Raw genomic sequence first — 24,553 nt, 5'->3', positions numbered from 1 at the left:
TTTACTTAAGTGTATGTACTTACATAAGAATATATATAAAAAAAACATGTAAATGTATATGAAAGTTAGTCTTGTTTTATATATAAAACTATTACAGACAATCTCTTTACTATGACTATCCTTTCTCCTACATGAATTGTAGAATATATTGTTAGATAATACTTATATATAAATCATACCAATAAAGTTTGATTTAAAGAAGTCAGAAAATTAGAGAGAGAGTCTATGTGTTATATATAAATAATTCAGTCATAATAATTAACTCAATAGTTTAATTACAACATTCAATCTAAATAAAATTAAAATGCATTATAACTTATATAATTATATGTTATTCTAAAATATATCACTATATTTTATGGTAAATGTTAATGTAAGAGAGTATTATTAAATTGATAAGCATATAAAAGTTAGTCATAATCATGACATAGAGCAACATTACTGAATGTGCAAAATTAAATTATAGATAAATGTATGATTATATTAATACTTATATTGATACTAAATGTGAACTTTTAAGAGAAGGAGAAAATGAAAAAAGAAGTATCTATCTTTAATAAAAACAATTCAGTATTTAAAAAAGTGGTGTACTTAATAAGATTACATTTAAACTTTGAGGTGATTGAACTGAATTTATTACTAGAATACGCATGTACGAAAATATGTTGGATTTTCATAAACAAAAAAGCATAAAAATTCAATTATTTAATTATGATATATATTTTTAGTGCATTCTATTATTAAAAAAATCATGTTTCTCTTAAATTAGTAAACTTCTAGGTAAATATTTTATGGTAATTCAGATTTATCATCCGCACATTAACCTTCTTATTTGAAAAATTGCAAAATATATCTATGTTCTGTCAATTAAATCACGTGTAATTCTTGTATAACGAAATATATTATTATTGAAATGAAAAAATTATTTTTTATTATGGTATTTAGCATTAGTCATATAGGTTAATAAAAATAACACCAGCCATTGTTATAAATACGTCATTGAAAACAAGTAATTCTCTGAATACTCGTTAAACATCCAATAGCTACTGCTATTATATTATCATTTTAAGTACTAGATAAGAGTTATTTCCGGTTCAATAAAAAAGGCTCGTTTCTGTCTGCGATACAGTACACAATTATACAATTGATATATCGTGCTGGGTTGATTTAACAAATACAAACGATTATCAGTATGGCATCTCAGGTAATGAAATTACTAATTTATAATAATTAAATTTTTAATTTACAATTAATAGCATATTAGTTAAACAATACAAATTTAAGGTGCACGAATTTAATGTAGAAATGACATGTGAAGGATGTGCCACCGCTGTAACAAATGTACTTAATAAGAAGGAAGGTATGGTTTCAAGTTTATTATATATTTATATATTTTACTTTTAATATTTTATTTACTGGAAGTATTTTATTTTTTAATTTTTTTCTTAGTAAACATATAATAATTAATTTAAATTGTATGACAAAGAATGTCAAATACCAAAAACATATGGAAATTTTATTGCATTAAAAAATTGCTTGATTTAGAATTTATTTTTAGGTATTAACAATGTGCAAGTAGATCTACAAGGAAACAAGGTGTCTGTAACATCTGCACTTCCTTCTGATGAAATATTACAAGTTATTAAGAAAACTGGAAAATCATGTCAATTTTTAGGAATAAAAAAATAATTGTACTATAGATTTAATATTACTTTTTGTTATCTTTTCTTTCTTTTCTAATCTTTTGTAAAATCTCAAATTTTACAAAAAGGATATACCTAAAATTCATTGTTATAACACTGTACTGATAAATCAATTTAAAAATTTGTATTGTATTTTGAAATAATTAACCTTAAAAGATACATATTAAGTACAATTTAAATATATATCTTACAAATATTTATTATTCAATTATATAATTGAATAACTTTATAAATAAAATACAAAAAATTATTTTCTTAATTCTTCTTCTAGTATTGACAGACGTTGTTCTAAAATGGTAACAGCATCACTTAATGATTGTACTTGCTCATTAAGTGCATCTACTATTTTACTAGAACATGTACCAGGTGATTCTTTAGATAAGTGTGATATATTCACAATACGCCCTTCTTCAAAGGGTCTTTGATTTCTCATATTTATGACTTTATATTCTATATTGCCATCTAATACTCCAGTATCTGGTACTTCACAACGAAGTCTCCCATTTTTTAAATTTATAGTATCAAATTTCTCATGTAATGACTAAAACAATAAAACATTTTAAGTTATAAAATATTATATGAATAGATTGTAAATCTCAAAATAATAGTTACTTCTACTTCTTCCTCTCCTCCAGATATATCATCATCTTTATGTGATTTTTCTTCCTTCATATTTGATTCTGATTCTTTAACAGGTGAAACTAAATGCCGAGACATTTTTCTAGCAACATCATCTTTATCAAAATTTGTTTTCCACATTAATAATTGATGATCTGTACCACCAGAGGCAAAAAATTCTCCATTAGAAGAGAATGTTACTGATGTTACACTAGTACCATTTGCATGACCTTTAAGTGTATAAATTGGGCGACCCTCTAATAAATCTAAAACCTATTTTATAGTTTTTAATAAATGCAATATAAAAATGTTACTAAATTAATTATTATTATAAAAAAGAATCCAGTATACCTTCATTGTTGAATCATCAGATGCAGTTAATATGAAGTTTCCTTTTGGATGAAATTTTATCATATTTACTGAATCTTTATGAGTTGCATAATGTTGATATAAAGAAGCAGTACGTACATCATATAATTTCACACAGCCAATTATGTTTGCTGATCCAATAACAGAACCACTTGGGTGAAATTCCACATGTGTAGAATAAGCTGTTAAAGATGTTTGAGAACTTGTATTTAAACATTTTTAATAGAATATGATACATTTTTTAAACATGCATAGATAGAAAGAAAGAAAAACTAATAGTTTCTAATAGCTTTTAATATAAATATAGGATATACCTTTTACATCATTAAAAGTTCTAATACATTGTCCACTCGTGACATCCCATAATTTTATTGTTTTATCATCACTACAAGAGACTATAAGTCTACCATCAGAAGAAAATCTAGCACATCTGACCCAGCTTGTGTGACATGTAAATGACATAAGAAATCTTCTTTGACATACCATCCATAATTTAACACTTTTGTCATCTGATGCAGTAATTAACTATTTATAAAAACATACATATATGTATATAAAATTAAATATGTATTAAAGTAAGTTATCATTTCTATCATCATATAAAATATAAGCACCTTTTCCCCATCTGGACTAAATTGTACTGATCTAACAGCTCCTGAATGTGCTTTAAAATCTAAGCATTGTCCTGTTATTTTAGGTACCCAAATTCTAACAGATCTATCTTTGGAAGCACTAGCTATGACTTCACCTGATGGTGCATAAGTCACATCAAAAACTACATCTTTATGCCCAAGGAATCTGCAAGCTCTCACAGACTCTTTCAAATTCCATAATATTATACTTTTGTCTGAACTACTTGATACTAATTGAGTAGTTTCAGGATGGAAACATAAGCTTGTGATAGTATTTTCATGGCCTTTAAAGTGTTTTTCTATTGTAGGATCGCAAGCAGTTCTGATCATCGTTCTAATACAATAAATAAATTGTGTAAAATTCTAACAAAATATTTTCACATAGTATTAGAAAAATTATTAATATCCTTAACCTAAATGCACTAATTAGCGTACATATAAAGTATTCAGTACTATATATATACTGTCTTAATAATAATACATATATTTTAAATATTATTGATTCAATCTTAATGAATTTAAAAAAAAAAAAAAAAAAACAGTGATTACCTCTGTTTAATCACATTGATTACCGTTATAACCGTATTATAATTGTTTCATAGATGCACTTGCATTTTGTTATATACACAATATATAAAATATGTATATACAATTCTATTATAAATATCGAGATGTAATATTTTGCACAAACACTATATATCAACTTAAATGTAATATACCAAATATTACAAGATTTTAACCACGTTTAATTTGAAACGAATTTTCACTACGTTAATCAGTTAAAGTACTATCACTCAGGCATTGGAAAGCGCGAAATTCAAATAGTTATTTCAATTACAATAACAGTACGTCTTAAAACAATAGTATAAATATTCCATAATTTTATTTAAAGCAAAAAAGAAAAAGAGAAAGCAACAAAGAATACACACTGTTAATAAAATATGATTAATCAAATACTTTATTCGATTTTTTTATTTGAGAACAAGCTGAAGAATGAAACGATTCTCATGTTGACAATGAGTACGATAGGTAGGCTAGTTAGCAGGGTTGAATTAGATCTTTATTTGGAAGATACATAGGTATTCATAGGATAGTTGAACATAACTGTAGATGGAGGTGATTAAACACAAATATACAAACGAAATACAGTACGGTACTCCTCATCACGTGTTTGGCGGTGTGAGCGTGGCTTTTGTCAATGGCGCACTTTTCAAATGCGCTTTCTTTGCCTCTAGTCAGTAATTGTACACTCAACTTACATGCTAAAGCTCCGCACTATCGCTTTTTTTTTTATTTTTAAAAATAATCATATATATTTTGCGATAAAAAAATCAGGTAATGTTGCTTCATAAACTTGACATTGCACTGCAATCTCTTTTACTTGGCCAGCTGCGTAGGCGACCGTATAGAATTTTGGAATCACACAGAAAAAACAGAAGAGGGAGCGACGTAATTAGTAGCAATCATGAAACACGTTTTATGAAAAACCTTTTTATGTATTCATGTATTACGTTAATCTTTCATTTTCCCAACTACTAAATCTCGACAACTTTAACTTTCTAAATACTTCACAGATTCATAGACCGAAAATGGAATATGAAGTCAAGAAGATATATAGCACTAGAAGGCATTGCTCACTGTATCCTCTTTTTTCTGGTATCTTAAAAAATTCTCTAGAACGATGCGCCGCAAGACAAAGAGATGGTCGTGCAGTTCATCTATTTGTGTAATCATTTTAACGTTATTCGTTAAATACATCCTTGTGTCTTTGCGTGAAATGCTTGTATGAGTTCTCATTTTTTTTAAATATTTTTTATAATAAAATTACTTTTCTAATCTTTGTTGATTAGCTGTTGTTGCCCTGTGAAAACTGCCTTCTGTCACAACACAATAATACTTGCATGGTGGGTTCACGCTTCTAAATTTGGTTGATCTTTTCTTATATCACAATGTTACGTCTGCATAACTTTTTCATTAATGTTAATAGATCTTTCTTTCGATAATTGTGGATACCAAATTCAAATGCAAAATTTTTATATTCAATGTCTCATTTAGGAAATATCCTAAGCCGCAAACAAATGTACCAAAATATCTTCTTCCCAAAATCAACCTTTCTTATCACATTAATTAAATGCAACATTTTAAAAATGTAAACTTATATAAGTATCAATATTTTTTCTTAATATTATTTACTTAATATGTATGAATATAATTAATTAATCATTTACAAGGTCTATCAAATAACGATCTGGAACGTTGAAATTGCTACTTTACATACTAAAATTCGTGTATACGATTCGGTGCATTATTTTTTCGAAGTATTTGTACGTATTAAGGATACGACTTAGGTTTTTTCGTAAATAGACAATTGAATTATGATCTTACAACATTATTTGTTTCACTGTGTATTACTCTATCGCATTTTTATTACTGCTGCGTATGGGGTTTACCACGAGGCGCATAACCGCCACGATTCCCACCCCTTTGGCCGCGAAACTGTCCTCGACCACCTCTATCCATACCACGCTCACCTCGTGGACCTCCACCTCTTGATCCACCACCACCTCTTTTATAACCAGAATTGTAACCGCTATTTCCCTCGCTATTCCCCCAGGATCGTTGTTGATAACCATTTTGATAGTTACTATCATTACGATAGTATGTTCCTAAGTACAAGATTATTATTTAATCAAATGTATTAAATTTCGTCGTCTAATAATAATATTAATATTTTATACCTTGTCCTCCGCGTCCATTTTGTTGATAACCGCCCCTGCCTCTTCCATTATAACCATTAGAATTGCCTCTTCTTCCACCCCTACCTCTATACCCACTACGTTGTTGATCACCCCAAGTTTGCTGAGATGTTTGTTGCTGTGTCTGTTGTGAATCTTGAGCAGATTGTTGTGATTGATCTGTTTGATTCCAATCGTTAGTTTCAGTCATCTGGCACCAATCAACAGATTCAGTAGGTTGTTCAATTTCTGATTCTGGTGCTGTTGTTGTTTCATCTTGATTTTCTTCAACTTTTTCCTGGAAAAGACTAGTATTTTAGTATTCTGATTATTATAAAATATGATATATTTTATTACTGGTAATATAATATTCGTAATATACTTCAGCAGGTTGTTGTTGGCTTTCTTGTTGATGCTCAAAATTTTGGTTTTGCGCTTGTTGTGTTATCTGTTGTGAAGGAGCTTGTTGTTGTGGTTGTTGCTGCTGCTGTTGCTGTTGTTGGGGTTGCTGTTGAAAATTGGTAGGATGCTGAGGACTATACTGCATATTTGGTTGCTGATGAGAGGGTGGCATTGGAATAGGTGGAGGTGGGTTAGGATTAGCAAATCCAGGAATGTGGGACATATCCTGTGGTGGTTGATGTTGATATATGACTGGTTGTGCTACTACCGGTGCATTTGCAAAGTTTTGATTTGTAAATGTTTGTGAAGGAATAGGTGCATTAACAGCAGCAGGAATGTGTGAAACAATCGGTGCTTGTGATGTAACATCTGGTGAATCAAGTTCGGATTCTTGCAAGAAAAAGAAATTTGGTGTGCCTATAACGTCATTAATTCTAGGAGCTTGTGGTGGTTGTTGTTGAGTTTGTTGGGCTTGTTGTTGTGGTTGCGGTTGTGGAACAAATCCTGTTGCATTTGTGTAGTAAGATGTTTCAACTGGTGCAGCTGGATGTGGAATGGGTTGTGCAACTACAGGAATGGGGCCAGAAACTGGTGTAGTGCCAGAAACAACAGGGAGAGGAGCGACTTGTACTGGGAAGTTAGGAATTGGAATCATGGATTCAGGTGGAATGTGTCTGTCATTAGTATTATATTCTTCATTGGCTTGGTCTTGCACAGGTGTTTCTGATATTTGTGTTTCTGCAACTGCCTCTGTAACCTGTGAAGAATTTAATGAAATACTTTTTAATACATTTCTCATTTGTTTAATTATATTTTGTTTTACATAAATTAATCATTAAAATGTCAAAAATACATAAATATGCTTGACTTACTTCTTCTACTACAGCTTCAGTTTCGTGAACTTGATCAAAATAGCCACACTGATTAATGGAAGTAATAATTTCCTTTAGTTTGTTGTAAGTTGTACCAACAACCTCTCTTTGTTTTCCATCAACAATGGCTACATAATGTTCTGCTACTTTTTGCACTTGTTGAAGGAATGTTGGTTCACTTTCTTCTCTATGATGTTTCATCATAACTTCATTGTACAAGCTGTCCAAGTATTTTAAATCCTCTTCTGATAATTTTACAGCACCATTTTTTCCAGCAAGAAAATCTTCTCTAACAGATTCTGTACCCATGTTCATTAGTGCATCTTGTATAAGAAGAACTTCTCTCACCTGAGATAATTAGTAAATATTGCAAACATTTAATAGACTGATACAAGTTATTTATATTATAAAATCATACTTAAGTTATACCTTTGCAATATCTTGTTGCATTCTTTCAATAGCTTCCTTCCTTGCCAACTTCTTTTGCTGTTTGACTGCATCATGTGCAATTCCAACAATTTGCTTATACAGTTCCTTCGTAATATCCAATGTTTGTAATACTTCATCATATTTGGCTACTGCTGTTTTCTGATCTGCATTTAGTTCCCTTCCATTCTTCTGTAGATCCCTATATGATTCTAATTTTCCCTAAATGTAACATATGCTATTAATTTTACTGTATTTCTAAAATATAGTAATATAAACAATAAAATTAATCATACATAATGGAAAATTATTATATGTATATAATACATATGTATATAATACAAGCATATCATATACTGTTTAAAAAATGTATATAAGGGCACAGGCGTGCTCACAAACAAATAAATAAATAAAAGTAATTTATACAAAGAATATCAATTTATTATTATTTTCCAGTGATATACATCATACATCATATTACATATGCCCTATATATACACGCGTGTGTGTGCGCATACATATACATAATTTAAAATAACGATAATATACATAAAAAGAATGTTGCGTCTAAAGAATTGTTAACTTTAAATAAAAATTTACATATGTATCTACTTTTTATGTAAAAAAAAAAAAACTAAATTTGTTTCATAATTTCTTATAGTGTTGTATGGTTCCAGAAAACTGATTCACGCAAGTACTATAAACGGGGGCAAATAAAGAATTTCTTACATATTAAAACGTAATACATGTATTTGAATTTCATATTTAGATTTTTAACATTATATTAAACAAAAGATATCATTGCACAATGTAATTTACCGGTAGCGGCTCGTAAGCGTATCACGTAAAGTTTTGTGCACATCTTTAGAAGATACCGCCATGACACGAGGTTCACGATTGGGAATTTAGGTGTTCAATCGTAGGAAAAAAAATTAATTTTGCTTTAATTCAACTTTAATGAAAAAGATTCAATACGAAAATGTAATAACAAGGGTTAATTCATCATAATATAATCATTAGATACCTATGAAATCTCAAGCGTGAGCACATGGCGTATCCAATCATGGCGGATTGCACCGTAAAAGCTATCAACTGACAGATAATTTTCTTGTCGTTATTTACGTATATATTATACAAGTACTTACCTTACGCTTTTCAAGATTCCGTATCTTATGCTCGATAACGATAATTGCTTGGCGTATAGGTTCTACGGTCTCCGTAGAGGCCTGTTTTTCTAGTTTAGGGTTGGCAGAAGGCATCCTTCACGGGCAACAAACGCGAACTGGAAATCAGAATAGTAACGGAGGTACGGGGAACGGGGAAAGAGAAGCGAACATAAGCGCATGCTCATTTTGATCTTGTACTTAACCTCTACGTCAGTATTGTAACAATTTTTTTTAGAACCCTTTACATCAAAACTATGTAAATTATAAAACATTGGTATATATTTTTGTCATTAATATTATAGTTCTACCAAAATAAGAAGTGTTTATTAAATTTTCTTTAATAATATTATCTGTATGTATATATTTTGTAATGACAATATACGAAACAGTTAGCTGAATTTACCGTTTCATATTATAAAATACATTTTAAGCATTTATAAATATATACATATAAAATAAACAATTAAAAATAGAAATTTATAGAACCATGTATTCAATGAGCATTATATAATAGTAGAGATAGACAATTTAACAATATGTTGTGTAAAATTTGTCATTTTATTGAAAAAGGATTAATAAAAACATAAATTACCCAAGTAATATTTCGCTATTTTTTTTATCATATCTTCATTTTTAAATCGTAGTAACAGAAATACTGTAACCTCATGATTAAGAGACTATGCTTGATCTTCATCATGATTTAGAAATTAATAAGTTTACAATTGAACAAATAAACATACACTTTTCTGTTTTAAAAAGAATACAATATAACAATATTAACTTCTACATTGTTGGCAATAACATTTTATAGCTAGTGCTATATATATTTTAATTTATAATTTTTTGTTACTTTCGTAGAAACAAATGACTGATAACGCTCTCATGCATTTTCAACTGAAACGATTGAAATATTGTTAATTGCATAATTTTGACGATAAATAAATATATCTATATATAGCACCGGCTTCTTTATCGATATGAAATATTGCATGGCACATTTGCTAAAAAGAAAATATTCTGTAACTGTATACATTCCTTTATTATTATTGCGTCAATGACCAAATGCCCGCATTTTTAGGTTTCAAGTTAATAGTTTTCTGAAATAATTTATTATACAACTCGGTAACCCGACGACGATCATTAATACACTAATTTCAATTTATTGTAGCATATGAAAGATGTCTAAAACTCTATAGCTTTATCATAGCAGTCATCGCCCCCCTTTCTGTTCTTACCATCATATTTTTATAATTTACAAATATAATTTGATATATCGTCTTTGAAAAATACATCGCGCCACACACGCATATCACCACTCTCATATTTAGAGAATTTTTTTCTTAACAAAGCTAAGAACAGATCGAAAACTTAAGAATTAAGCAATAATAATAATAATCACTATAGTAAAAATGAAACAATAATTACTTTAACATAATAATAATATAATTTGGAGTATAACATTTAATATACAGAAAAATTGTTAGCGATTATTACTTTATTCTTAATTTTCTATTAACTATTGATAGATATCTATAGAAGCGTCCTTAATGACAAAATATATTTATATTTCAAAATATTTGACAATATTCTAATAAAGTAAAGCTTGTTTTAATAGTTACATCATTAAATTTACGTAATTACTAAATAAAATAAAATTCTATCATAATTATTAAATTTTGAAAGATATATTAGAAACTTAGACGCTTCTAAATAAGAAAAACAAATTTTGATTCAATTTTATATGTTCTTTATTAACAATTTATTTACTTTTCATTGATTATTATGTAAGATTTGAAAAGGAAGATATGATGTAAACTCTGATTATAGGATAAGTAGTAAAAAATGTAATTTCGCTCATTAGATCAGAGATCTTAAAGCACTGATATTACCAGAATTTTTATGAAAATAGATACATTTTTTTATGCAATATTCATCCATACTTCATACATAATATGCGCATGTTGCAAGTTACAAGATTATTCACAAAAATAAATGATCTAAAATGATGATAATATTTTGTTCATATTTCGTAAAATGAGAATGGAATTATTCTGTAAAAGTTATTTTAAGATGGAAGAATGGAAGAACTTAAAAACTTGGTACTGAATTATTAAGCTGTTACAATGGAAGATATAATACATGTAGTTGATGAAATTTCCATATCAACACATGATGAACCAAAAGTGCATAGGACGTATTCCTAATCTTCTTAAAACTATTTTTATATACAAATGTTCTACAAAATTCTAATGATTTCTATATGTAAAACAATGCACGTTTTCAAAATATTGCATTTGCCATGAAACATTTTATTAAGACAACGCTATTTTGGAACACTTCTGAATATTTTGAACGTATTTTATATGTGTAAATTTTGTAGTTACATGATCTGTTTATATACAAATTAACGTGCATATAAATATCCTTTAAATTTGTCAAATCATTAAAAGAAGATAGATGTAAGCTACTTTATAAAGAAAATTCACAATGAATTTAGAAGTTACAATTACAGGAACAAACAGTATAACAATTTCTGCACTTTGCAGAAAACAGACCTTCATAAGTATAGAGAGTGTGATGTATGTAAATATATTACAGAAGGTCGTGATGTTTTATATATCATATCTTATCACTTTATATTTTAAAATCATTTGTCTTTCATATTTCTTCTTCAGATCTTAATGTATCAGACCTTGTTATTACATAAGATTATCACGATACAAATGCTAGAACTAAATGTCTATGCACACAAACATTCGTAAATCTCTATTATCATGCTATTACAATGGCAAAGTTCGGGCTCACTTCTAATTCTTACGCGGGGATGAATATTTTACATATGTCTGATGTTTATACGCAAGTCACCTTTTTACTTACCTTGTCGTTCACTACTATTTATCACTATACTGCAATTTCTTGATTACACATTAATATTTATCTTCACCATCCGTCACAGCGTATTGTATTAACTCAATTTAAATATTTACCATCCTCAAAATACAATACTTAATTGGTTGGTCTCAAGACTGGTATTAACTTTATGTCTATTAAATCGATATACCACTATATGTTTAATGGTCTTCAGGTATTGTATGAAATGAATCCAATATCGATTATTGTAGCACCACTAAGATGGTATACTGCTCATTTGCACATCGCAAGACACTGTTTCAGAATTCCTTTCAGTTTTTTGTGTAGGCACCTGTGAATCCGAAATATTAGCAGTCATTCCAGATGATTGTGTTATTGAAACACTTTCATTTGTTTCCTCTGCACTATTCACTGTCGATGATATTGTTGACCTTGAATTTGACTTTATTTTTGCTTGATGTTCCAAATTATCTATTTCTGCCCAGATTGTCCTAACTTCCTTAAATAACTGAAAAAAAGCATATTATTTTAATTATTATAATTAACCTTCAAGCAGTATAAAGTTTTTCAACAAGATATGTACTATTTACTTACTTGATTTAACCATGTTTCATCTGCTAATAATTCGTTTAATATTATTGTGGTATCTTTAAGAGGATCTTCTACTCGTTTATCTGCAACCCTTCTTGCACATTCCAAAAACGTCAAATACTTTTGATGTGCAACTTTATTGTATAGAGCTACCTTTGCTTGACATACTCGACATAATAAAAAATCCTAAGAATTAAATGATTAGCGAATTATAGCAATAAACTTTTAACAGTATTTATAAAAAAAAAATGAACAATATAGGAAAAATAATTTAAATACCTTTTCTTGAGGTATCCTTGGGTCAGGCGGAGAACCTTCCAATGTAGTTGCATTATATGGTTGACCATACAATAGAACTCTAGCATGAATCTTATGCTGTTGGCACCCAGCGCACGACTTCCCTTTATATTCAGTAAATGGTAAATCTTTAAGAACGTTAAGACATGGCCAAGTTGATATTGCATTTATCACATTTGAACGCCATTTTGTCGTAGACAGAAACCGCTGTTTCCTTTCTTCTGTTACTTCATCAACAGTCTTAACGTTTGATAAGAAATAATCATCTGCTCGGATCAAAAGCAATTAAATAAAAACTGTGTATGTGAAATTATACACATATAATAATATTATTTTAATATTGAATAGAAATTATACCTTGTTCTTGAAATATTTCAGTAAGAAAATTAGAGTCCAAAGCTTGTGAAATCAATGTCTGAACATACACTTCAAAGTTATCTTGATATTTTTCAGTGTCTTTCATAGATTTGTCAATGCATTCGCTAAAAAGAAAAGAGTGGTAATTTCTTTGTTTATGTATTTCTCAAATATTAATGAAAAAGAACTTACTTATCATCAATAATCATTTCATCTCTCAAGAACTCTACTACAGTTTCCGTTTTGCCTTGTTGCCAAAATTTTACTGGAACTTGTTGATATATATGCCGATTTTGCGGTGCCCAACCCGAGTACTAAAACATAATTGATATGTATACATTAATAGGAAAGAAACGAACTTTCTCCAAAATTTTATTATGTATTACCGTAGATATGTTTCGATATAAAGTCTTGCCATTAGATTTAAATGGCTCATATTTTTGCAGTAACGTTTTGCCATCTATTCTCCAAAGTGGAGGATATTCTTCATCTAAATCTGCCTTGATTACGACAAATTCTCCTGACTGAAAAACATATGATAGAATGACAAAAAATTAAATATTTAAAACATTTCATTAAAATTTACTGTTCTTGTTTTATAAAATCATATAAAAAGTTACCACGTCATCTAGTTCATCCTCAAAATGCTGCATGCAATATAAGAATATATTACAAATATAATTTATGTTAGATATATATATGTATATGATAAATATTTATAATCTGTATTGTTTGGTATACAAGAATCGAAATTATATAATAATAAAATCATTATGTTATATACCTTAAATGGTGAAATATCAATATCTTCATCACTGATACACGCTAAAAGTTTTTCGTCTATTTTACAAGATAATTTTCCAGTAACATTAGAAGTTTTGGATGGTGTTTCATGCTTTTTTCTACAAGACTTCTTTGAAATAACAATATCACTGGAAAAATAATCATCTTCTTCCAGAACTTTTCTACTTTTTTTAGTAATGACAGGTCTCCCACGTTTTTTCTTTTTTTCTTCCTCATCTCCAACTAATCTTACAGCAGGTGTCCAAGCAGGATCAGAATCAGAATCACCTTGTTCTTCATCATTATCAAAATAATCTATACCCTGTTGTCGATCTAAAAATTGCTTTACCGAGGTTTTTTCCTTTGCCTTTCTTCTAGATGTTTCACGCCTCGGAGGTAAAAGTAAAGGATCTACTACAAATATATATATATAATTATTCAATTACGAAATATATCTTGATCTGGAAAAAGGAAAGAAAAAGGACATATATATATAAACATATTACCTTCTTCATGCTTTTTGGAAATTTTGCCACTTGTGGTAATTGCTGCTGCTTCTGCTGCCGCAGCAGCTGCTGCAGCTCTTCTTTTTCTATCAGTTGGTCCTCCAGGTTTAATTGGTCTCCCTTTTTTAGATTTACCTTCTGGCTTCATAGTTATTATTTCTGTTACATTGGAAGTATTCGTATTTGATACTTTTTTATCTGATTTTTTAGGCGGAAATAGAAAATCGTCATCGCTAGTAAAACCATCATCACTTGAATCAAAATTCTGCTTCTTCCGTTCTTTGGGTAAAGGAAAATAACGTGGATCATTAGTATAATCAATTACTGGTGTTTCTTTAGGTGGAGGTGGTTTTTCTGATTGCATCTTTACTGTTTCTTCATTTGTTGAACTTTCTATTGATCTATTAGGTTCTACAGGAATATAAGGTTTTGACCTGCTCCAAGTTGCTTTCCTACCACCACGTATTGCAGGTGGAGGTGAAGGTTCTCTTTCACCTTGTAAAAATTTCAAATAACTTGTCATAAATCCTGAATTAGGATCTTTATTAGATTGTTTAAAATCTTTATTTAAGATATTCATGGTTTGAATTGGTTGTTGATTTTGTTGTAAAAAACCTAATTCTTCTTCAATGTTAGGAACAATTACTTTAGGTTGATCATCTCTAATATCTTGATTAAAATTAGTATTTTGACTTCCTGTGTTTTCACTAAAACCAATAGGAGTAATCTCAACAGAAGACTGAAATTCGTGTGAATGATGATGGCTTGGTGGAATATGAAAAGCAGGGAAATATGGAATAGGAGGTGGAGCATGATGATGAGATACCATCAAAGATTGATGTTGATGTGCTGGAGTACCAACAAAATTATTTGAATGATGCAAAGTTGATTGTGAACTAAAAGCACCTGTTGCACCAGGAAACATTTTAGCAGGAGGTGGAGGCAAATTCCATCTTTCAAAATCAAAATAACCATTTTGTTGTTGTTGATTTGTATTATGATGTGCAGGTGGTGGTATCCTATTTAGGTATTCTGTCATTGTTGTTGTTCCACTTATTTCATTCGAAGAATTATGCCCACTTTTTTCTAAACTCTTTCTTTTCTTATTTGTAGTATCTACTTTGCGTCGTTCTTCTACTTGCTTTTGTTGTTCGGTTGGATTAACAGACACAGTAGTTTGTTGTTGTTGTTGTACTTGACAAGAACCTTGTTGTAATGTCTGCAAATTCTTTACTATACTCATAGGATCTCCCCTACAACTACTTAAATCTTGTAGAGTTACTTGATTGGAGTCAAAGTATGATTGTTGTCTATCAGAAACATTTAACACTCGTTGTACTTGATGTTGAACAGGCAAGGTTTGAGGATTTACTTCAGAATTTCCACCAGTATATAGAGTAACGGAAAATTTTCTATGACTATTTGCTTGTCGATTATCATTTTCCCAACAAATTTGTTTTTGGGTTTGTGAAAAATCTTGTTGCTGTCTATCATAATTTTTGCTATCTGTGTTATAATTGGTTTTATTTTCAGCAGTACCTAAAGCTCTTGTGATAACTGATGAATAAACAACCTGACCTTGAGATGCTGGTCGTGGTACAGTAACATCTAATGGTGATGGTGGGGTAACTTGTTGAACAGTTCCCTTATATGGTGGTCCACTTGAACATTGATTTCCATTTTCTGTATGTTGTTGTAAAGGTGAAGGAGAAGATATAGTAGCCATTGGACTATTATACATAGGATAAGCAGGGCTTGGAACATGTCCTAATGGACTTGCTTGCGAATGCGCTTGCAATGGACTTGGTCTTCTTGGTACAACAACACTACAATCAGGTCCATTTTGTGTTGAATTGTTAGACGAATAAGCAGAATCAGTGGAAGTTGCAGATTTTGATCTTCCTGAGTGATGATATTCAGGATCAGTTGTAGATCCTGTTAGATAATGTCTATATGATGTTTGTTGCTGCTGCTGTTGTTGTTGTTGTTGTTGTTGTTGGCTTAACACATGAAATTGCTGTTGTTGTTGTGATTGTTGAGAATGAGTCTGTAAGTTGCTATTTGATTGAGTTCTTTGATTATTATTGAGTTTTCCACTAGTGTTTGCACAATTTGTATTATTCCCAGCAGTATAATTCAAACCACGTGAATCCATGATGGAAAAGCTGATAGGAGATGATTGAGTATTATCATGAGATGTTTGTTCGTTTCGTCTATGTTCACTACTGTGTGTATTTAATTCTGGATAGATTTTTGTCTGTGCTTTAGTTTGTATGTTCTGTTGAGATGTAGAAGTTGCTTTATTTGGAGGTGAAGCAAAATTTCGTGTGGACTGTTTATCTTGAATTTGTGAAGACACAGATCTGACAGATGTATTTAAAAATATAGTTGTTGATGCAACTGACCTAGCAGGTGGTTGAGGAATTCTATACTCTTTATTGGTTGCATTATTTGTAGTTGAAACAATGCATGATTGTTGATGTTGAAGAGTAGGTTGCACTTTCCCATTTGGAGTTGGATTACCATTTCCAGTGGAATAATTATTTGCTAACGTTTCAGAACTAAATGTAGTAGGTACTGATTGAAAGAAATTTTGATTGCTGTTTGTTTGTGATGTAGATACTACTGATTTCACATTTACAGCTGGTGATTGAGGCCTTACATTTACTGATTTTTTATTATCTGGGAAATTAGATGATTTAAAATCTGCAGTAGGAACAGAAGATGTAGATAATTGAGAATTTAAATTATTTATAGTTTGTGTTGTAGCAAATTGAGAATTAAACGTGTTTTCATAAACACCACTAGCTGGCTTTGTGGTAGATGGTCCTGGAGATGAAGGAACAACACTTTCATGAGGCAAAATACCAAATGGACTTGGTAGTTGTGTATTGTTCTGATGAGTCCAAGCCAATGTAGATGTTGTAGGTGATGTTGCTGCACCCTGATGTTCAAAAAACGTTGGTTGATGTGCTGAACTATAATTTTCTCTTAATACAGGAATATCAGATTCTGTTGTAGTATTTTGTTTTGTTACTGACACTTGTGCCTGAGCAAGAGCTTGTCTATGTTGAGTAACATAATGTGCTTGTTTAGGATTAGGATGATGAAACAATGGTGTAAAAACATCATATCCCACAGGGGGTGGAGACAAAAACCCCCCTGGGTTAAATGGAGATGGCTGACCCGCCAGAGTTGCTGTTGTATGAGCAGCTTGTAAAAGTAATTGTGACGTTGTTGTTGAAGGAGCTGCTTGAGTAGCAGCTGTTGCTAAATGATGAGATACAAAGTCACTGCTTGTGCTTGAAGTCGTTGGTTGAAATGTACTGGTAGCACTACTTGCAGTAAGACGATTATATGATGCATACCAAGGACGAACGGGATCCATTACCCAAGCTTGGCACGGTAGTGCCTAGCCTGCTTGGTCCACGTACAGCAGGCCTTTATATGTAAAAATGTTATACATATAGTTACTGACATTCATAACACAACTCTTTGTCAAACCTTTTATACGTCTATTTCTTGTATATAGATAGAAAAGAATACCAAAAACTTTTTTACTGTATATATATATATATCTTTATCCAATAATTAGGACTGACAATATGATATAATAGTTCCTCCATCTTTTTCTGGAAAAATACACAGTCTTTATATACAATTTAATCAAACATAAAATAAGTATTATATAGAATGAATTATAAATATTTTGCTTATTTTTTTATTTTTGCTTATTTATATATATAATGCATTTTGTATTATATAAAATACTTAAACACTTGATTTTTTATTTAAAATACTAATATGACATTGTTGTAATTAGCAATTAGGCTTTGTGACTAATAAAAGATTTTGTGACAGGAAGAATAATATTATTTGCACAAGTATTATTAATATAGCGAAGAAAATTTTATAAAAATATTTTAAAAAATATTTAATATACAATTGTATAATACACCATCTCAACGTCATTTAGTATATAAATTGTCAAGTGATACATCACAACAATGGATATATAACCAATTTCTTTATCACAATCTTCACTTGTTCGTTTAGAGTATTGCAATTAAATAAATACATAAACTAACCAATTGAAATTACAATAGCACATAATTATATTTTTAACAAAAAAATACTCACTTTTTCGTAAAATCCTCGTTGCATCGCACAACACAATGTGTGCTACTAAGGATAACAAGAGAAACAGATATAAACTTTAATGCACTGCACAAGTTTCACCGTTTGTAAACTGTAGAAACAGTGGTCTAAAAAGAAACTAACAACAAATGTGCGCCGCTTTTAAAGAATCGGAAAGAACTCAATGTAGCGTCTTTTCATGTCCTATGGTACTAAGGTCCTTAAATGTTTTACATGTATACTCATATAATCGCTTTTCATTCATTAGGGGTAATGAAATCGCCACGTTTTTTATTAAAAGCGAATGCTGAAACGATGATTTTACCTTTAATAATAAATAACCATATGTCTTCGCTATCAATTACATTTGCCGGTGTATAAGATAGTATAACTTCTTGCCGAATAACACAATAAATATGGCTACACAAACTTGGCCAATGCACGACACTCGATCGGCTGGCGCTGTGATTGCGCTCACATGATTTGACCATTCGAAGAAAAGTGTACATTCCGGATACACCCTAGACTCGGTACTCGCACATACACCGTGGCGAGTTAATTTTGCATAGGCTCATTTATCGCGGGGAATTGAACAATATTACCCCGTAGTGCCCATTACAGGCCGCCATTTTGAACGAAATCAACAATAAACTGCGCCATCTACTGTCTAAGGATTAGAGAAAGGGATCAACAGGCGGGATTTTTCAAGAAACTCAGCACCGAACATTTTTCCACTCGATATACCCTACCTCCTTGATAACTTGCTTACTTGTAAGCAATTTCATTTCTCCTAAGAAATAGCTATTTTTATGCATTAACCAATAAGGATATACCTTAAACTTGCTGAAATTTTTCTTATCTTATTATGTATACAGTTTAAATGAAAATTAAAAGTTTAGATAAGATTTAAGAGACCCACACACACACACGTACACAATGAGTACATAATATGTATAACTTGTTGATCAGTAGCGTAATTCTATATTTTAATGAACTTGATATTTTAATAACAAGAGCAATTAGTCACTTAATAGGATGTTATTAACTAAATAATAATTCATAATAATAACATTTATTGTAATGATAATGTAAGAATATATTTACAATCGATATTATAATAGTATTCATAGCGTAACTTCCGAGTATGATCTCAAAGTTTTTTTACTGATTAAGTTAGATATCACTCATCTCGGCAACTGCCAAATTATTGCTACTGTAGAGAAAGTGAGCAGGCAGTTTACGAAATCTCGAATTGCAAATTGCTTTACCCAATAACATATAAGAAAAAAAAAAAAAAAAAAAAAAAGAAAAAGAAAATGGGATTCAACAATTAAGACACTTAGTTGAGTATATCGCAGATATCGTAAAAAGTATACTGATGCCACTGTGCATTAATAGTTCGTAAATTTCTAGGTAAACAATATTTGTTTCGTTTATACTTTTTATAGAACATACTCTTCGTTCATATAATTATAATATACCAAGAAAAAGATTGATGTTCTAAATCCATTAACATGTATAGGAATATTTATAATGTAGAAATAAACATTCACAAAACGACGAAATTTACCTCTTAATACATCTTAATAATACAGTGGCGGTATCACAGCTACTTTGATATCGTACAATAGATATTTCTCTTAACACACATTCATCTACGTAGTTACATTTTATAAATTTTAGACGTTCCATACGCAATCATAGCTTTTTTTTTGAAAATTTATAAATGTTAACTTTATTCTACATTTAATATATTTTTTTATGAATTTAAATTCTTAAAATTTTGTAGCTTCATCATATCAACCATTGATTAATATAAGACGTGCAACATGATATACAATAACCTATGAAAAGTAAATAAATAAACTATATGCTATATTATGAAAATATTAATGAAATGAAATATCGCTTGCAGATGGATCAAAGTAAAATATTTGTGAAAATTTTAAAACAATAATAAACACAATTACTTGTAAAAATAAATAAACAGTATGTGGCAGCATAGGATGCATGACATGATTCAGCTTTGGTTTTTGTGAAATACACCCATATTAATCCCTAATTATGGTAACATTATAAAATGCAATATATATAGGATGACCAATATTGCTTTGCTTTATTCACGTTGTTTTTAATTGTACGACAAATTATTCAATGGCTACCTCATTTGCATCTTACGTTGTTGCCAAACTGCGAATTTTCTATACGCTGTATTTAATAGTTGATTTAAATGACTTGTTAAATGTTGACTAACAGCAGAAAAATCTCGTTGAACACGATCCTAAAAAAGAAAACATCTAACATTTCTTGTGAAAAAAATAATGTAGACCAATGAATGTGAAAAATTTATAGAACTTACTTCAAAAGGTTTAAGTTTAGCAGAATGAAATCTATGTAATGCTTCGTGCATTCTAATAGCTTTTTCTTCAAGCTGTGGAGTTGTAGGTGGGAAACTTCGCCAAAAATGCCTTAGAAGTTCACATGTACACACATATACATTACGTAGTTCTTTTTCTAAATCCTTTGGTATTAATTCTGTAATTGACATAAACGACATATTACATATTTTAATCAATTCGATTTACAATTAATAATATATACTCACGTCCAAGACTTTCTTCTCTGAAGCCTTTCATTAAAGAACCACCTGGAGTTAATTCTCCTAAGGCAGAGACTGCTGCAGCTGGACTAACTAATGATGTTGCTAATTGCCTTGGTATACTATTTCCTGCCAGCCAACCATTTACTTCCTTTCTTAATTGATTTAATGTCATAAGAAGTTCTTCAGACGTCGGTTCCGTATTACCATATCCTGGCACTGGACCATGTAAATACCTGTCTATATGATTCAAATTTAATGGTGCACTATTATTTGTATTAATATCATGAGTGGTATCAAGATCATCATAAATTAATTTTTCTTGTATTCTAAGCTGAAATTAAAATATATACATATTGTTATTGGATGTATTATTTTATATTAAAATGTATATGCATATTATAACTTTACTTTTTTAGTCTTTGGTCGTTCATCTAACTGATTAGACAGTGTCGTAATTTTACTTGCTGATGGCGTTGATCCATTTAATTGTGGTTGAATGGATTGTGTAGATTGCTTGGCAGTGCTGGCCTTCAAAACCATGATACTGTGTTGATTAAATCTCTTAATCATACTTTGATGTACAATATTTCCTGAAACTTTGTCAGATTTACTAGGTCCATTCCCATAATTATCATCTAGAGTTTGATCCTCAAAAGAAGTTATATCCACCAATGGATCATCAATACCCGATTGAATATCTTTTTTAAGTTCTTGATCATCTATTTTGGCACATTCGGTAAAAAGATCCTTGGTCCCTGCATTGATACGATCTCGATGAAAATAATGTGACTGAAAGAATTTTGTCCAAAAATCGGATTCTGACATTTTATGAGGCACATTTTCTTGATGTTTTCTTTTTACTGCTGGATAAGTCTTAAATATACATTCTATAATATCAACAGTTAAATTATATTTCAATCCATTACAACCATCAGTTTGTGGTTTTATATCAGCCTATAAATAATGTATTGAATTATTCATTAATTTATTCTTCTAGTATGTGATTTGTATTTTAATAGCAAAAAATTCTTACCAGAAAAGCACTATTTACTCCTATTTCTTGTCTTTGACTTTTTTTAGCTTGAGTATATTCTGCAGCATGTTGTGACCAAAATTCTTCAGATGAAATAACTTGTGTAATAACCAAATCTCTGTATAACTGAAGCAGTACAGGATTTTCTTGAAGCATTCTGTTAAATAATATATTTTAATATATGAATGATATAGATATATTTTAGTATAGTATATGATAGTATATAAATAATATAGATATAAATATTACTGTAATATGAAATACCTTACCTATTTTTTTCTTCCAATTCTTTATTTACTTTTCTTTTAAATTTTGGTAATAATTGCTGAAGTAATTCTTTTACATCATCACGATCTTTAATTTGTGCCTCTTGCCCATTTCTGTTTACAAAATGAAATATAGATGATGAACCATCATGTAATACAACTTGTAATTGTATTTTTGATTTTCCTTCTGGTGATATCTTTTGTACTACAAAAAAAGGTATAGTGTAATATATTAAATTTCAAAGAGTTACTTAATATCATTAAATATAAATTTTCCTTTTGATAATTTTCCAATTTTACTGCTCTTTTAAACAAAAAAGATTAAACTATAAATATACATTTAATATAAGTAAACGTAAAGAAATAGATATAAATAATTAAATTATTAGTACATCGAAAGCAAAACATGTAGTAAAGTTATAGCAAAGCAAGTTTTCTTTAATAATCTTTTTATTGAACATTATTTTGATCTTTACACGAATGTTCTTACACTTAATGTCAGCATATTTGTGGCTGACTGATACAGTATCTCTGTTATCAAGCATCCAGGCTATTCTTTCATTCATGACATATAAAGTACCATCTCCTTTTTTATAACGAACTTGTCCTACTTGCATTAGAACATCTTCCGATGATGTAGTCATGGTGGATGTAATATACAATATAATTCTTCTAAAAATGATAAATACAATCCTAAAAAATATATTTAAAAATAAGTATGTTATGTTTACAAGAAAGAACTATGAATATATAACCATATGTAATGTTATTAGGATAAGTATATCCCGATATTTATAAGTCTCCTATATAAGTAAATACATAAAAATAAAGAATCTTGTTTTATATTTGAATTTTATGTTCATAAATTTTTATGCCAATTAAATCTTTGTCATAGTATCATATCATAATATAAAAAATTAGTTTTTACACAATAATTAATTTTTAAGAAGTACTCAAATACTTAATGTTTGAAATCATAACAATTCTATAAAATACTGAAGGAAATAAATATACATGATGCATAACTATTTGAAAAAAAATTTAATTTAAATATTATTGCACTTAATGAGAATTTATATATTTAGAAAAAAAGTATTACTTTAAAAAATTTTATGAACTTCGTATGATTTTCGTATTAGTAAACAATATAAATGTATTGAATTTCTCAACGTTCTAAACTACTATAATTGTATTTATCTTTACAATTTCCGTATAAAATAATGTAACATATTTGAATTATACAATTTTAGATAAGATGTATTAATATTTAGGAATTACGATTTATTTGTCGCTGTGCGTCCTTGAATGTTACATTACAACATAATGACTTAAAAAAAAATTTCGTTAATAATATTTTATAATATAAAATTATACAAAATCGATTGTAATATTATAAACAATGAGATCTTTGAAAATCGAGGAAAAATGCTAACTCTACATTGTGAACTAAACACTGATGCGATATTACCCATGACTCACTTTTTGATTCATTAATTATGGCTATCAACACGAAAAACGCTTTTTGTATAGTTCAAGGCACAGAACGCGTGTTTTTTAATCGTTAGAATAGGAAATTTAACTATAATAAGTCCATTTACCGGTGTTAAAGTGCGAAAAATCGTGGAACACTGCAGAAGCCCGTTGGGCGGCACGGCCATGTGCAGAAACACACATCAGTGGACGCATCGCGAAGCAAAGACGGCTGCAAACGAATCGTCGGTACGAATAGCACCATCGACCTGCTAAGACTACCGCACTCTGTTGTTCGACTAAACTTCTGTAACGCTTCCTGTTGTTAAAACATTCCTTTCTTATTTCTTTCTTATCTGAATAAACATATCGCCTGTAACTATGCACATATTCATATATTCTGAATCGAAATAATTAATATAGTTCCAAGTGGCAAATAATGATATTTTCTTTCACGAAAGTTATGAATTTGACTCAAACAGCGTAAGTTATATCTGTAGAATATAATATAAGCATGCGTAGTTACATGAGGGCGCTGAAATATACCTAATTTTGATAATTATAACACAAATCCTACGTATTTATAAATAAATGATATAGCAATATACAAATTAGGAATTTTTATTAAGTAAAACAAGTAAAGATACCAAATATTGATGATGATTTCATATGAAGAAATAACTCTTTATGCATCGTAATAAAAATATACGCAAAAAA

The 24,553-nt window shown here is 29.6% G+C and overlaps 5 protein-coding genes across 11 annotated transcripts; 1 reads left to right on the top strand and 4 right to left on the bottom strand.

Moving 5' to 3' along the window:
- Nucleotides 1-1,010: 1,010 nt before the first annotated feature.
- Atox1 (Antioxidant 1 copper chaperone) lies at nucleotides 1,011-2,280 on the top strand. Its single transcript, XM_072006414.1, has 3 exons — nucleotides 1,011-1,204; nucleotides 1,285-1,360; nucleotides 1,559-2,280. Exons 1-3 carry the CDS (start codon nucleotides 1,193-1,195, stop codon nucleotides 1,687-1,689), a joined length of 219 nt encoding a protein of 72 aa, XP_071862515.1. The 5' UTR covers nucleotides 1,011-1,192; the 3' UTR covers nucleotides 1,690-2,280.
- Nucleotides 1,813-4,122, bottom strand: Poc1 (Proteome of centrioles 1). 3 transcript variants are annotated; one of them, XM_072006397.1, is made up of 7 exons: nucleotides 3,872-4,122; nucleotides 3,305-3,656; nucleotides 3,005-3,215; nucleotides 2,790-2,872; nucleotides 2,673-2,714; nucleotides 2,316-2,594; nucleotides 1,813-2,244 (listed from the first exon to the last, which is right to left on the bottom strand). In XM_072006397.1, the coding sequence occupies exons 2-7, from the start codon at nucleotides 3,650-3,652 to the stop codon at nucleotides 1,951-1,953; spliced, it is 1,257 nt and encodes a 418-aa protein (XP_071862498.1). In that variant the 5' UTR covers nucleotides 3,653-3,656; nucleotides 3,872-4,122; the 3' UTR covers nucleotides 1,813-1,950. The 3 variants fall into 3 exon arrangements, with proteins under 3 accessions (XP_071862498.1, XP_071862496.1, XP_071862497.1); XM_072006395.1 differs by having other exon boundaries at nucleotides 2,673-2,872; XM_072006396.1 differs by lacking the exon at nucleotides 3,872-4,122 and having other exon boundaries at nucleotides 2,673-2,872; nucleotides 3,305-3,795.
- A 238-nt stretch (nucleotides 4,123-4,360) lies between these two features.
- Nucleotides 4,361-9,060, bottom strand: Capr (caprin family member). The gene is made up of 6 exons (XM_072006378.1): nucleotides 8,903-9,060; nucleotides 7,761-7,979; nucleotides 7,332-7,679; nucleotides 6,440-7,216; nucleotides 6,061-6,355; nucleotides 4,361-5,988 (listed from the first exon to the last, which is right to left on the bottom strand). The coding sequence occupies exons 1-6, from the start codon at nucleotides 9,014-9,016 to the stop codon at nucleotides 5,750-5,752; spliced, it is 1,992 nt and encodes a 663-aa protein (XP_071862479.1). The 5' UTR covers nucleotides 9,017-9,060; the 3' UTR covers nucleotides 4,361-5,749.
- Nucleotides 9,061-9,462: 402 nt separating this feature from the next.
- On the bottom strand, nucleotides 9,463-19,121 carry LOC139988688 (uncharacterized). 4 transcript variants are annotated; one of them, XM_072006371.1, is made up of 10 exons: nucleotides 18,469-19,121; nucleotides 14,329-17,960; nucleotides 13,824-14,236; nucleotides 13,660-13,686; nucleotides 13,426-13,563; nucleotides 13,232-13,353; nucleotides 13,040-13,164; nucleotides 12,665-12,948; nucleotides 12,389-12,571; nucleotides 9,463-12,302 (listed from the first exon to the last, which is right to left on the bottom strand). In XM_072006371.1, exons 2-10 carry the CDS (start codon nucleotides 17,714-17,716, stop codon nucleotides 12,051-12,053), a joined length of 4,932 nt encoding a protein of 1,643 aa, XP_071862472.1. In that variant the 5' UTR covers nucleotides 17,717-17,960; nucleotides 18,469-19,121; the 3' UTR covers nucleotides 9,463-12,050. The 4 variants fall into 4 exon arrangements, with proteins under 4 accessions (XP_071862472.1, XP_071862473.1, XP_071862474.1 ...); XM_072006372.1 differs by having other exon boundaries at nucleotides 13,824-14,233; XM_072006373.1 differs by lacking the exon at nucleotides 13,660-13,686.
- A 400-nt stretch (nucleotides 19,122-19,521) lies between these two features.
- Tfb1 (transcription factor B1) lies at nucleotides 19,522-24,227 on the bottom strand. 2 transcript variants are annotated; one of them, XM_072006383.1, is made up of 8 exons: nucleotides 23,846-24,227; nucleotides 22,857-23,059; nucleotides 22,370-22,571; nucleotides 22,101-22,257; nucleotides 21,476-22,021; nucleotides 21,071-21,398; nucleotides 20,825-21,000; nucleotides 19,522-20,746 (listed from the first exon to the last, which is right to left on the bottom strand). In XM_072006383.1, exons 2-8 carry the CDS (start codon nucleotides 23,008-23,010, stop codon nucleotides 20,624-20,626), a joined length of 1,686 nt encoding a protein of 561 aa, XP_071862484.1. In that variant the 5' UTR covers nucleotides 23,011-23,059; nucleotides 23,846-24,227; the 3' UTR covers nucleotides 19,522-20,623. The 2 variants fall into 2 exon arrangements, with proteins under 2 accessions (XP_071862484.1, XP_071862483.1); XM_072006382.1 differs by having other exon boundaries at nucleotides 23,965-24,225.
- Nucleotides 24,228-24,553: the final 326 nt, after the last annotated feature.

This window comes from Bombus fervidus, chromosome 7 (assembly GCF_041682495.2).
Source record: "Bombus fervidus isolate BK054 chromosome 7, iyBomFerv1, whole genome shotgun sequence".
Taxonomy (NCBI): domain Eukaryota; kingdom Metazoa; phylum Arthropoda; class Insecta; order Hymenoptera; family Apidae; genus Bombus; species Bombus fervidus.
This window is presented reverse-complemented; position numbering and strand designations above follow the sequence as displayed.

Coding starts and splice junctions, on each gene's coding strand:
- LOC139988688 (XM_072006371.1), bottom strand. CDS start 17,716: ATGGATCCCGTTCGTCCTTGGTATGCATCATATAATCGTCTTACTGCA. Junction 13,687..13,823: donor TTGATATTTCACCATTTAAG/GTATATAACATA, acceptor TATTGCATGCAG/CATTTTGAGGATGAACTAGA. Junction 13,165..13,231: donor GAAATGATTATTGATGATAA/GTAAGTTCTTTT, acceptor TTTTCTTTTTAG/CGAATGCATTGACAAATCTA.
- Tfb1 (XM_072006383.1), bottom strand. CDS start 23,010: ATGACTACATCATCGGAAGATGTTCTAATGCAAGTAGGACAAGTTCGT. Junction 22,572..22,856: donor CAAATATGCTGACATTAAGT/GTAAGAACATTC, acceptor CTTTTTTTGTAG/TACAAAAGATATCACCAGAA. Junction 21,001..21,070: donor CAGAGAAGAAAGTCTTGGAC/GTGAGTATATAT, acceptor TGTCAATTACAG/AATTAATACCAAAGGATTTA.
- Capr (XM_072006378.1), bottom strand. CDS start 9,016: ATGCCTTCTGCCAACCCTAAACTAGAAAAACAGGCCTCTACGGAGACC. Junction 7,217..7,331: donor CTGAAGCTGTAGTAGAAGAA/GTAAGTCAAGCA, acceptor AATTCTTCACAG/GTTACAGAGGCAGTTGCAGA. Junction 5,989..6,060: donor AAATGGACGCGGAGGACAAG/GTATAAAATATT, acceptor TCTTGTACTTAG/GAACATACTATCGTAATGAT.
- Poc1 (XM_072006395.1), bottom strand. CDS start 3,652: ATGATCAGAACTGCTTGCGATCCTACAATAGAAAAACACTTTAAAGGC. Junction 3,216..3,304: donor TTAGTCCAGATGGGGAAAAG/GTGCTTATATTT, acceptor TTTTATAAATAG/TTAATTACTGCATCAGATGA. Junction 2,595..2,672: donor CTGATGATTCAACAATGAAG/GTATACTGGATT, acceptor ACTATAAAATAG/GTTTTAGATTTATTAGAGGG.
- Atox1 (XM_072006414.1), top strand. Junction 1,361..1,558: donor TGTACTTAATAAGAAGGAAG/GTATGGTTTCAA, acceptor ATTTATTTTTAG/GTATTAACAATGTGCAAGTA.